The 13,088-nt window shown below is 46.5% G+C and overlaps 1 protein-coding gene across 1 annotated transcript in view; it reads right to left on the bottom strand.

The window, feature by feature from the left end:
- LOC137369147 (aminopeptidase Q-like) overlaps positions 1-13,088 on the bottom strand; it is a 249,146-nt gene that overhangs the window by 47,900 nt on the left and 188,158 nt on the right. Inside the window, exons 14-15 of the mRNA XM_068029875.1 lie at positions 12,542-12,689; positions 10,282-10,376 (exon numbers count right to left, since the gene is read on the bottom strand). Of these exons, the coding sequence (XP_067885976.1) occupies positions 10,282-10,376; positions 12,542-12,689 (243 nt within the window). The remainder of the gene's footprint in view (positions 1-10,281; positions 10,377-12,541; positions 12,690-13,088) is intronic.

Below are 13,088 nucleotides of genomic sequence, written 5' to 3'. Positions count from 1 at the left end.
CGAGCAGCACCTGTATATACAGAGCAAGGTTCGGGGCGGGGGAGCGGTGGGAAGCCCACAGAACTTCTTCTTTGGCCTCCTTGTCTCGAGTACAATGGGTAAGCGCCTAGAGGTGGTCAGTGGTTTGTGAAGCAATGCCTGGAGTGGCTATAAAGGTCAATTCTAGAGTGACAGACTCTTCCACAGGCGCTGCAGATAAAATTGATTGTCGGGGCTGTTACACAGTTGGCTCTCCCCTTGTGCTTCTGTCTTTTTTCCTGCCAACTGCTAAGTCTCTTCGACTCACCACTCTTTAGCCCCGCCTTTATGGCTGTCCACCAGCTCTGGTGATCGCTGGCAACTGACTCCCACGACTTGTGGTCAATGTCACATGATTTCATGTCACATTTGCAGACGTCTTTAAAGCGGAGACATGGACGGCTGGTGGGTCTGATACCAGTGACGAGCTCGCTGCACAATGTGTCCTTGGGGATCCTGCCATCTTCCATGCGGCTCACATGGCCAAGCCATCTCAAGCGCCGCTGGCTCAGTAGGGTGTATATGCTGGGGATGCTGGCCGCATTGAGGACTTCTGCATTGGAGATACGGTCCTGCCACCTGATGCCAAGGATTCTCCAGATGCAGCGAAGATGGAATGAATAGAGACGTCGCTCTTGACATGCGTTGTCTGGGCCTCGCTGCCATAGAGCAAGGTACTGAGGACACAGGTTTGAAACACTCGGACATTTGTGTTCCGTATCAGTGCGCCATTTTCCCACACCCTCTTGGCCAGTCTGGACATAGCAGCGGATGCCTTTCCCATGTGCTTGTTGATTTCTGCATCGAGAAGCAGGTTACTGGTGATAGTTGAGCCTAAGTAGGTGAACTCTTGAACCACTTCCAGAGAGTGGTCACCAATATTGATGGATGGAGCATTTCTGACGTCCTGTCCCATGATGTTAGTTTCCTTGAGGCTGACGGTTAGGCCAAATTCGTTGCAGGCGGCCGCTATCCTGTTGATGAGTCTCTGAGTGTAGCTATTTACCATGGGCCTCATTCACTCAGGCTTTGAGACCTCCTTTGAGGAGGAGCATCAGAGAGGGAGAGCTGCAACCATAGACAGCAGGGCTGCAGCACACAGACTGGCATCAGGATCATGAGCCTGGAATGGGGCAGGGAGGAGGAGGGCACAGAGAAACACACAGCCAGCTTCTTGCGTGCAGATGACTCCCCAGAGAGGGTTACCGTCGGAGGTTAAACGTCCTACAAATGACAGAGCAGCAGTGTCACTGAAGACTGTGTTTCTCCAGGAATGCAGTCACTGAGCAGCGTGCCATGATGGCGGATGAGTTGAGCCCTATGCGAAGGGCTGTGGGTCCAATGCCTGTTGAGTTGAAGGTCATGTTGGCTCAGGATTTATTTATTTAGAGATACAGCACTGAAACAGGCCCTTCGGCCCACCGAGTCTGTGCCGACCAACAACCACCCATTTATACTAACCCTACAGTAATCCCATATTCCCTACCACCTACCTACACTAGGAACAATTTACAATGGCCAATTTACCTATCAACCTGCAAGTCTTTGGCTGTGAGAGGAGACCGGAGCCCCCGGCGAAAACCCACGCGGTCACAGGGAGAACTTGCAAACTCCGCACAGGCAGTACCCAGAATTGAATCCGGGTCCCTGGAGCTGTGAGGCTAACCACTGCGCCACTGTGCACTGGATCTTCTGGGGATATCGGTGGGATCTCCCAGTCTGCAGCTCACTGTTGTATCAAGATGGTCACCAGTGCCATGTTCAAGAGGGCCAGCCAGTATGTGCACTTCTACATTGATCTGGACAGTCAGGCTGAGGGCAGCAGGATTCAGTGTCATTGTTGGATTCCCCCAGGTGCTTTGGGTCATTGACTGCACACATGTGGCCATCAAGGCTCCCAGAGACCAGCCAGCAACCATCATCAACAGGTAGGGTTTCCACTCGCTCACTGTACAACTGGTCTGCAACCACCGCAAATAGATCCTTCAGGTCTGTGCAAGGATTCCGGGAAGCTGCCATGACGGCTACATTCTAAGGCAATCCTTTCTAATTCTACATTCTAAGGGACCTTTTAAGGAGCTCTGCGCACCTTCAAGGATGGATACTGGGTAACAAGGGCTACCCACTTACGTCTGTACAGAACCCAAGCACAGATGCAGAGGAGATACAACAATTGCCAGGGGACAACTCATGTGACCATCAAGCAGGCCATAGGCCTTTTGAAAATGAAGTTCAGATGTGTGGATAGACCTGGTGGACCCCTTCAGTATGCCCCAGCAAGGGTCTTGTGTATTGTGGTGAGTGCTGTGCTTTGCACAACCTGGCGCTACAGAGGTTAGAAACGTTGAACAATGAGGACATCCTGGAGTGCAATGCCTCCTCTGAGGATGATGATATGGAGGAGGATGGTGCAACCAGATGAGGATCCTGAGAGACAGCAGACAAGGCGCAATCAGAGACATACAAAGGAAGCTTGTGCCACACTAATACAGGCACATTTCACATGAGCCTTACTTACACACTTACTCGTCCCCATCTCGCCAAGGCATTGCTACACAGACTTCATGGAGCTGGCGGTGGCATGCAGGTCCGGGTGCATCTCTGGCATCTACTGGGTGGTGTTCTGGATATGGCTTTCCATGAAGGTCACCAATCTCTCATGGTCTGGATGGACTCTGCCATCGTCCGTACATGGGTGTGCATAGCCTCTGGAAGCTCTGCCATATGTTCCCGCACCTCACACTTCAGCATCTGCCGCCTTGGGGATGACTCCAGATGTCATCAGCCTGAAGCTGAGCATCGCTGGGCCCTCCCACAGACCTCCAAGTGTGAGTGGCGTCAACTGTCACTGCCTCCATCAGCTGTTTAGTTGCGTCTGTGCTGTGTTCACTGGATTGTAACCCCATTAGTAACCGCACGCAACTACCCACCAAAGTGACCGTATCCGTGTTGGTGGAGGGTGCGAGAGAATGATGCGACAGTGCACCCTCTGAGGTCTCCTCAAGGTGGGGAGCTGATGCTCAGGCTCGGAGGCTGGCCACTGTTGTCTATGACTAGAAAGAGGGAAAATACTGATGAAAGGGCATTGCTATTACACCACGTCCCTCTAACTACACATCATCTGGAGCTCTATGTGAGCAATGGTGCACACATAGCTATGATGCTTTGTGCACGCCAGAGGGTTTCTTGCACGCATCCATTAGGCCACTCACTCTTGCAGGGCTCCACACCAGTCTCACCATTTGCGATTGCCTTGCCTGCCTCCTATCCACACAGCTCCAGCACCTTCCTCCATGGGAATGAAGATGGTCATGTAGGGCACGCCACCTCTCTTCTCCTGCAAGGACACACATTCCCATTGTTAGTCACCCATCAAAGAGAGGCATGACTCCTATGTTGGTGACAGCCTGACTGTCCAACATGGTACCACAGGCTTGCCTCCTGCATATGACCAATTAGTACTGGTTGTGTAGGAGTCATCTCTGCCTGACCAGTGTCCTGCCCAGAGAGACTGACATGCATCTGTCAGCCAATGTCGATGCCTGGGCACTGGTTCTCCTTCTCCTATCTCATATTCACCTTCAGTCACATTTAAGGCTGCCAGCTTAATATTATGCACTGAACTCACCTTGCCAGAATGCATCAGGTCATTGACACTTTCTCAGCACTGCAGCCAGGTACGAGGGACAACCCCATGACTGTTGACCTCCTCTGCAAGCTCCATCCAGGCCTGCTTGGTCTGCCGTGCCAGTCTTCTCCTTGTGGTCCTGGGTGAACAGGACTTCCCTCCGTTCCCTTCCAGCCTGGAGGAGTACTTCCAGGGAGGCATCGCTGAATCTTGGAGAGACCCTTGATTGAACTTCCGCCATGTCTTCAATTTGCAGTGCTGCCAGGACTCTCTCACTGCTCCCTCCAGGGCTGCTGTATTATCCTGTGAAGCTGCCTGGCTTTTAAAGATGGTGCCAGCATTTGACGATCTGGCTCTTTCCCCCACCCATGCTGTCTTACTGGGATGCTTCCTTCACCTGCTGGCCTTTTAATTTTTAACCTGCAAGTTCCACTCCAACTCACACACCATCCTGACTTGGAACTATATTGCTGGATCAAAATCCTGGAACTCCCTTTGTAACAGCACTGTGGATGTTCTTACCGCACATGGACTGCAGCGGTTCAAGAAGGCAGCTCACCACCACCTTCTCAAGGGCAATTACGGATGGGCAATAAACGCTGGCCTAGCCAGCGATGCCCACATCCCATGAATGAATAAAAAAAAATTGGCCTGCCCTCAAATTATTGCGTGCGAAACTCTGCACTCCCTACCTGTGTGCAATTTATAATGGCCAATTTACCTATCAACCTGCAAGTCTTTGGCTGTAGGAGGAAACCGGAGCACGCGGCGAAAACCCACGCAGTCACAGGGAGAACTTGCAAACTCTGCACAGGCAGTACCCAGAATCGAACCCAGGTCGCTGGAGCTGTGAGGCTGCAGTGCTAACCACTGCGCCACTGTGCCGCCCACAGTAAAATGTGTTTAATCTGAAATAATGATACATTCCGTATGGAAAAGTCCTCATCAGGGAACTCCTCTTTGCTGACGATGCTGCTTTAACATCTCACACTGAAGAGTGCCTGCAGAGTCTCATCGACAGGTTTGCGGCTGCCTGCAATGAATTTGGCCTAACCATCGGCCTCAAAAAAACGAACATCATGGAGCACGCTCTGGAAGTGGTTCAAGAGTTCACCTACCTAGGCTCAACGATCACCAGTAACCTGTTTCTCGATGCAGAAATGAACAAGCACATGGGAAAGGCATCCGCTGCTATGTCCAGACTGGCCAAGAGGGTGTGGGAAAATGGCGCACTGACACGGAACACAAAAGTCCGAGTGTATCAAGCCTGTGTCCTCAGTACCTTGCTCTATGGCAGCTAGGCCTGGACAACGTATGTCAGCCAAGAGCGACGTCTCAATTCATTCCATTTTCGCTGCCTCCGGAGAATACTTGGCATCAGGTGGCAGGACCGTATCTCCAACACAGAAGTCCTCGAGGCGGCCAACATCCCCAGCTTATACACACTACTGAGTCAGCGGTGCTTGAGATTGCTTGGTCATGTGAGCCGCATGGAAGATGGCAGGATCCCTAAAGACACATTGTACAGCGAGCTCGCCACTGGTATCAGACCCACCGGCCGTCCATGTCTCCGCTTTAAAGACGTCTGCAAACGCGATATGAAGTCCTGTGACATTGATCACAAGTCGTGGGAGTCAGTTGCCAGCGTTCGCCAGAGCTGGCGGGCAGCCATAAAGGCGGGGCTAAAGTGTGGCGAGTCGAAGAGACTTAGCTGTTGGCAGGAAAAAAGACAAAAGCGCAAGGGGAGAGCCAACTGTGTAACAGCCCTGACAAACAAATTTTTCTGCAGCACCTGTGGAAGAGCCTGTCACTCTAGAATTGGCCTTTATAGCCACTCCAGGCGCTGCTCCACAAACCACTGACCTCCTCCAGGCGCTTACCCATTGTATCTCGAGATAAGGAGGCCAAAGAAGAATGATATATTTAATAACAAATGTCGGGAATTTCCATGGGGTTTCTGATGTATCTTCCACAAGTTGGAAGGTAGATTTACGGAAACCTCAGAGAAATGCTACTCCTCTGGCTCTGAAACTATGCATTGGAATATTACTGTACAAATGCTTACCACGCTCAAATGGAACTTTCCTTTCATTTATTTTTGTAGGATGTTGGTGCATTTATTTCAACTGGGTTAATGCCTCCACTAAAATACCGAAGAGAGGAATTCATAGAATCATTACAGCACAGAAGGAGGCCATTCGGCTCGTCATGTCTGTGGCAGCTCTCCGCAACAGCAACTCAGCTAGTTCCACTCCTGATGGCCCTGCAATTTTTTTTTCTCTTCGTGGATTCTCTTTTGAAAGCCACAATTGAATTTGCCTCCACTATACCCTCCGACAGTGCATTCCAGATCCTAACCACTTGCGGCATAAAAAAAGTTTTCATGTCGCCATTGCTTCTTTTGCCTATCACCTTAAATCAATGTCCTCTGATTCCCACCCATGGAACAGGTTTTCTCTATCTATTCTGTCTATACTCCTCATGATTTTGAACACCTCTATCAAATCTTCTCTCGACGTTCTTTTTTCTAACAAGCACAGCTCCGGCTTCAACAATCTATCCACGTTACTGAAGTCTCTTATCCTGGAACCATTCTCGTAAATCTTTTCTGCACCCTCTCTAAAGCCTTCACATGATCTTAACTGTCTTGCTTTTATATTCTATGCTTCTATTTATAAAAGCCAAGGATCCCGTATGCCTTCTTAACCAGCTTATCAACTTGCCCTGCACCTTCAACGATTTGAGGACATTTACCCCTGCATCCCCTTTAGATTTGTACCCTTTATTTTATATTGCATTGCCATGTTCATCCTACCAAGATGAATCACTTCACACATCTCTGCATTAAATTTCATGTGCCATGTGTCCGCCCTTTCGACCATCTTGACTTTGTCCTCTTGGGGCCGAATTTTATGAGCGTGCCACAAATCGTGGTGGTGTGCTCTGATATCGCTGGTCTTCCTGTGTGGATGCACCGTCACTGAGCCCCCACGATATTTCTTTTGGGGGCTCATTTAATTGGAGGGGGTGGAGAGGCCGCCCCTGAAGACGGAGAGGGGGTGGCTGCTTCATCCCTGGCAAACCAAGTCCGGTGTCATCACACAGGTGCCGGTGCCATTTTTAAAGGGGCTGCAAGCCCTTACCAGCAATTTTAATTTTTAAAGGGACATGGAGGGCAAATGAAAAGTGAAAACTTTTTTTAATCGATCGAGGCCCCTCTCCCACCCCACACCCACCATGACCATTTAATGTACTTAACACACATAAAAAACTTTTCTCCCCATCACCAACTTTGCCCCCCAAACTTTACTACCTTTGCTCTTCAATCCCTTCCCACCATCCCCTCAGCCAATACAAAGTGTTTTCCCCACTCCTCCCTGCCGCCCTGATAATTTCACTCCTCCCCCCCCCTCCCCACCGGTATCACACCTCGGAACTCCGAATGGAGTTACGTAGGCGTGGGAGTTCTGGCCGGCGGCTGGAATATTGTCGTGGGACAACTGCTGGGACCAGGTAAGTTAATTTGCATGTTTTAAACTTAATTTCAATATTAAAATGAAGGCACTGCAGGGCTGCACCGAGGCCTCATCGCCGGTGCCGGTAAAATGCGATGGGGCTTCCCGGCATCGAGGGTCATGGCGGACCTCTCCCAGAAGAATTTTCCAAGCTCCCCCCACCCTGTTACGACTCCTGAGGTCGGAGAGCTAGTAAAATTCAGCTGATAAAATATCATTATCCTCCTCACAGTTCACAATACTTTCAAGTTTCGCGTCATCTGCAATTTTTGAAATTGTGACCTGTACACCCAAGTCTCAGTCATTAATAATGGTCCCAGTACCCTGGGGAACACCATGGTATAACTTCCTCTAGTCCGAAAAGTAACTGTTAATCACTACTCTCTGTTTCCTTTCACTCAGACAATTTAATATCCATGCTCCCTGTCCATTTTATTACATAGGCTTCAATTTTGTGGGCAAGCCTATTATATTGCACTTCATCAAATGCCTTTTGGGGGTCTGTGTACACCACATCAACTGCATTACCCTCATGAACCCTCTCTGTTACCTCACCAATTAAACACAATCAGGTTAATTAAACACAATTTGCTTTTAACAAATCTGTGCTGACTTTCCTTAATTAATCAATATTTGTCCAAGTGACTGTTAATTTCATCCCAGATTATTGTTTCTAAAAGCTTTCCCACTACTGAGGTTAAACTGACTGGCCTATAGTTGCTGGGTTTATCCTTGCACTCTTTTTTGAACAAGGATATAACATTTGCAATTCTCAAGACCTCTGACACCACCCCCATATTTAAGGAGGATTGGCCAGTGCCTCCGCAATTTCCACCCTTACTTCCATCAAGATCCTCAGATCCCATCCCATTGTGATGACTTATCAACTTTAAGTATAGTCAGTCTTTCTAATACCTCTTTATCAATGTTTAGCATATCCAGTATCTCAACTATCTCCTCTTTTACTATGGTTTGGCAGCATCTTCTTCCTTGGTAAAGACAGATGCAAAGTAATGCCCCCTCACTCCATGCACAGATCCCCTTTTTGGTCCCTAATCGGTTCCACCCCTCCTCTTACCAATATTTTACTATTTATATGGCTCTTGAAGACGTTTGGATTTCCTTATATGTTAGCTGCCAGTCTCTTCCCATACTCTCTCTTTGTCTCTCACATTTCCCTTTTCACTTCCCCTCTGAACTTTCTGTATCCAGCCTGGTTTACACTTGTGTTATCAAGCTGACATTTGTCAGATGCACCAGTTTTCTGCTTCATCTGACTCTCTATCTCTTTTGTCGTCCAGGAAGCTCTGGTTTTGGTTGACCTACCATTCCCGCTGAACCATCTCCTCATTAAAGGCAGCCCATCATTGTTCCTTTATAGCGAGCATTTATATGGTAGCATTCTACGACATTTTTAACAGGCTCAGAAAAAGTAGAGGCAGAAACTTCCAATAAATGCTGATAGTGGCCCAAGTATATACTTTCTGTACTTTGAATTCACGTTAGTGGTAAAATATCAAATTGTGAAGGTTGGATTAAGGATCTGTGGGTAAACCTTTGTGGAGGTCCTCCCAGTCATCTGCGGTAACTTTGGTGGAAAAGCCATGGAAACCTCCCAAAAAGAGCATAACCCGCATTGGTACCATTATTCAAGGATTTTCATGGCTGTTCCATCAAAGTTACGCCAGATGAGCTGAACAACCCCCATGGAATTCAGTTCCCTAATCATTGTGCACATTGCATTGTTGGTGTAAATCATCTGCTGTATGAATTGTGTGCAAGTGATTCATTGGACTGTTCCTTGCAAAACCAAAGTGAAGCACCAGGGCCCATAATGCAGGAGGCCGCCAAAGCCAAAAGAATAAGCAAAGTTATGATGGACGCTGTATTCATTGTGTGTTAAATTAGAACATTTTTGTTTTCACTTGCATTTTTAGCTGGTCCAACTATTGTAAATTTAAACTGAGTTTCCACTAGCAGTACTTTGAAAATGAGGCAAATAGGCAAGTATCTTCAAGAGAAGATCCAACTTTATTTATTTCAATTATCATAAATGAAACTTCGTCAAGTCAAAATCTTCTGGCTGCTACCACATGGTTGTAAAAATAAAATACTTTCAAGTTTATCATTGTAATTGTCACATGGAATATCATATTTCATAGAGATTCTAAATGTACTTAGTTGATGTGAGCATGACGTGAATATTGGAGGAAACCCAAATAGGAACAGATGTTAAGTCAGAAAGTAATTATTAGGTGAGGCAAGTCTTTCATTTTAAAAGTATGAAGATTGTATTTAAAAATAAAGTGCTGAGTAAGGCAACATTCTATGGTTTAAGGTGTGAATGATGATTTTTCTATGAAAAACAGAAGTGAGGAATGTGAGTGCTGGGAAATGGTATCAGCCATAGCCTCTCCAATGTCAAATATAATACAAGCAGATGAAAAATAAAGCTCCTTCTATTCAACCTCAAAAATTTGTCTCAGCCCATTCTCAGAAGAGGACCTTCTACTGCACCACACTTTCTATTTCTAAGACCACCAACCTGTGGCTTCTCTAAGTGAGACTATCAATTTAGTGCCAAATTAAGGGCCATTTTGTTTTGGAGGCATATGCCCATTTAAGGCTGTTTAAACTCATTTTGTGTGAGGCCTTAACAGTTAAGGGTACCTTTGTCCCACAAATCTGCCCTGGATCCTAACCTAGGTCAAAGGGACAAATGGCTGATGCCATTGACAGTTCACCATATTCCCCACATATGCCTGCTTTCCACTGGGTATCATTGGATAGTGAGTAGAGAGCCTGAGCCCTGGCTTATATTTCACTTCCTTGTCCCAGTGGTGCTTAGTCCTGGTTAAGGTCCAATAACGCAGCACAGGCCAGGAAGTAATTGGGGCATTTTCCTGGTCTGCACAGCTAAGTACCACAGTGGAAGGAGCAATTACATGCTAAGGCATGAGGTGAGCCCTATTAGGTTCCATTTTAATGGAACTCAGAGATAGTACAAGTAGTCAACTGAGTAGCAAATAAACCACTGGAGCCACTACAAATGTGGTACAAAATTAGTAGATGCTAAATTAGTTAGTTCATAATCCATAGGCAGAAAATTGTAATACTTACTGGACAACAGTGCTATCATGAATATTATTGAAATCTTCATTCATCAATTTCATCTGATAATAATAAAATGGAACGATTCGGCTGAAAATGTATTTCTGGAAGCAGCAAATAAGTAAATTAAACTGTAAAATAAGGGTATTAGTATAAATTATTTATAAATTGCATAGTAGAATTACATAGACCCTCATAACATAGGAAAGCTCAGGCAATCCAGTTGACAAAATATTAGTTTCATGCAAACAGGTTAAATACAGACTTATGCAAAAGCAAAATACTGCGAATGCTGGAAATCTGAAATGAAAACAGAAAATGCTGGACTTACTCAGCAGGTCAGGACTGGGGAGGCGGTGGTGTAGTGGTATTATCACTGGACTAGTAACTCAAAGACTCAGGGTATTGTTCTGGAGACATGGGTTTGAAACCCACCATTCAATCAACAAAAAAAATCTAGGATTAAAAAGCTAAACTAATGATGGCCATGAAACTATTGTTGATTGTCACAAAAAATCTATCAGGTTCACTAATGACCTTTAGGGAAGGAAATCTGCTGTCCTTACTTGGTCTGGCCTACATGTGACTCCGGATCCACAGCAATGTGGTTCCCTCTGAAATGGCCTAGCAAACCACTCAGTTGTATCTAACTGCTAAAAAGCCAATAAGGAATGAAACTGGGTGGACCATCCGACATCAACCAAGGCATTGGAAACAACAATGGCAAACCTAGCCCTGTCGACCCTGCAAAGTCCTCCTTACTAACCTCTGCGGGCTTGTGCCAAAGTTGGGAGAGCTGTCCCACCAACTAGTCAAGCAACAGCCTGACAAAGTCATACTCACCGAATCATACCTTACAATGTCCCAGGCACAATAAGCAGGACAGACCCAGTAGAGGTGGTGGCACAGTGGTATACAGTCAGGAGGGAGTTGCCCTGGGAGTCCTCAACATCGACTCCGGAGTCAGTCAATGAAGTCTCATGACATCAGGTCAAACATGGGCAAGGACACCTCCTGCTGTCTATTTTCTTTTGTCCATTACAGTTGCTTTGTATAAAAGAGCTCTAGAGCCTTAGTTACTCTAACAGCTACAAATGGCTGAACTTTAACCTCCAAAAACAGGTAGGTTGGGATTGGGTGACATGTTAAAACTTTGTAAATCTCAAACCCGACCTCCAACCCACCCACTTCCAGGATAAGAGGTGGGCAGCTACCCCGCTCCCAGGAGGTGGGTTGGCCATTTAAGATTTATTGAGGCTGGCAGCCTCTGATTTAACCTGCTTTGCATGTCTGACTCAGCTTGACTGGGTTTCCCAGACCCTGCTAAACCTGGCAGCTGCAGGAGGGCGTGGACAGTTTTTGGGAAAAGGTATGTGTTTTTCCCAGCCCTCCCAGCTTCCCGTTCATCAGACAGAACCTCCCATACATCCACCCCCATCCCGCCTTGGTGATCAGACACGTCCCCACAGATTTGGGGATCGAACCCTCCCCTGGGGTTGCCTGCTCTGGGGCCAGAAGTCAGACCCCACCTCCTGGCTAATTGTACAGTAATTGAGTATTTCATTAACTGAGGATTCACTTGTGCTTCTATATATAGGAGCAGCCTCAAACTGTTGTTGTTGGGTTTGGAGGTGTATGTTTGTAATGTGTGTCTCTGTAAATAGGAGCTTATAAAGTGTGTAAAGATTAGGCTCCAGTTCTATCCTTCACTGCCTGGCTATCTTGAGTGTGACACCCCCAACTATGTTTCCAGTAGCAACAGCAGTTGCCTTACCTGCGGCTCTGACTTCCTCCAGATTACTCCCAGCCTGACTGGAATCCAGGCCTGTCAATCAGCTGATTTCTGGGCAGGGAACCCGTCCAAGCAAAATTCTGCATGCTGTGGAGTCAAAACTCCAAGCACGCGAAGAAACCCGAACTTGCGAGTTCTCTAACTGCAACTCTGCACCCACCCCTTCCTATGCAACGTGATCCTGTCACGTTTAACCAAGGAAACCACAAATATTTCTTAGTCTTATCATTGTCCAATTGACATTAAATTTAGACACAGTGGTGGTTTTAAATAATTTTAAATTTTGGTGACAGTGTAAAATGCATCTTATGGCTCGGTTGTCCTTTAAACACCTCTCCCAATTTTCATTTCCATTAAACTCAGAAGTTAAAATCACCCCCAATAAAATTAAAGGACTAAATTACTGAATGAGCCAGCAGTCACACTGTCTCATTACAACATTAGATTTTGATTGTAAACATAGGAATGTATTCATACCTTATAAAGCCCATAGGTATAGGTTGTCTTTAGTACTAATTCAATATCCAGTAAGTAACCCAGGGCTATGTTCCATACAATGTTGTCCTGTTCCTTAGCAAGGTACATAGTTGTACTCAGAGCAGTTTTGATGTCAGTATGTCCATTCCTGATAGGTAGCAAAAAAACTGAATAATATTGTCTGAAAACCCGCAAATATTTTAGCAACATTGCAGGTTGAAAAAATGGATTTTAATTTTAGGAGTTTTGTTGAGCTCTCCTCCTCACCACTGTTCAGATTGCTGGGGACTATTCCCATGGTCCCTAGTGGTGGATTCCTGTCACCCAAAACTCTGCATCCACCTACCTGACGGGCACTGCATTCTGCCGGAATGGGGTGGGAGTTGGGGCTTAGATATTAAACTGAGGCTGGGGAGCTTTTGGGCCTCAAAATGCAGCTTTGTTGCTCACCCAGGCCCTTTGCATGGACTGAATTTGTCCTGACTTAAAATTGAGACCAAGTTGCTCATGATTCCTTTGATGGAAACATCCAGTCTGTTTATTACAT

Source organism: Heterodontus francisci, chromosome 4, assembly GCF_036365525.1.
Source record: "Heterodontus francisci isolate sHetFra1 chromosome 4, sHetFra1.hap1, whole genome shotgun sequence".
In the NCBI taxonomy this organism is placed as follows: Eukaryota; Metazoa; Chordata; class Chondrichthyes; order Heterodontiformes; family Heterodontidae; genus Heterodontus; species Heterodontus francisci.
Note: the sequence above shows the minus strand (reverse complement) of the source record. Positions and strands in the feature narration are given on the sequence as shown.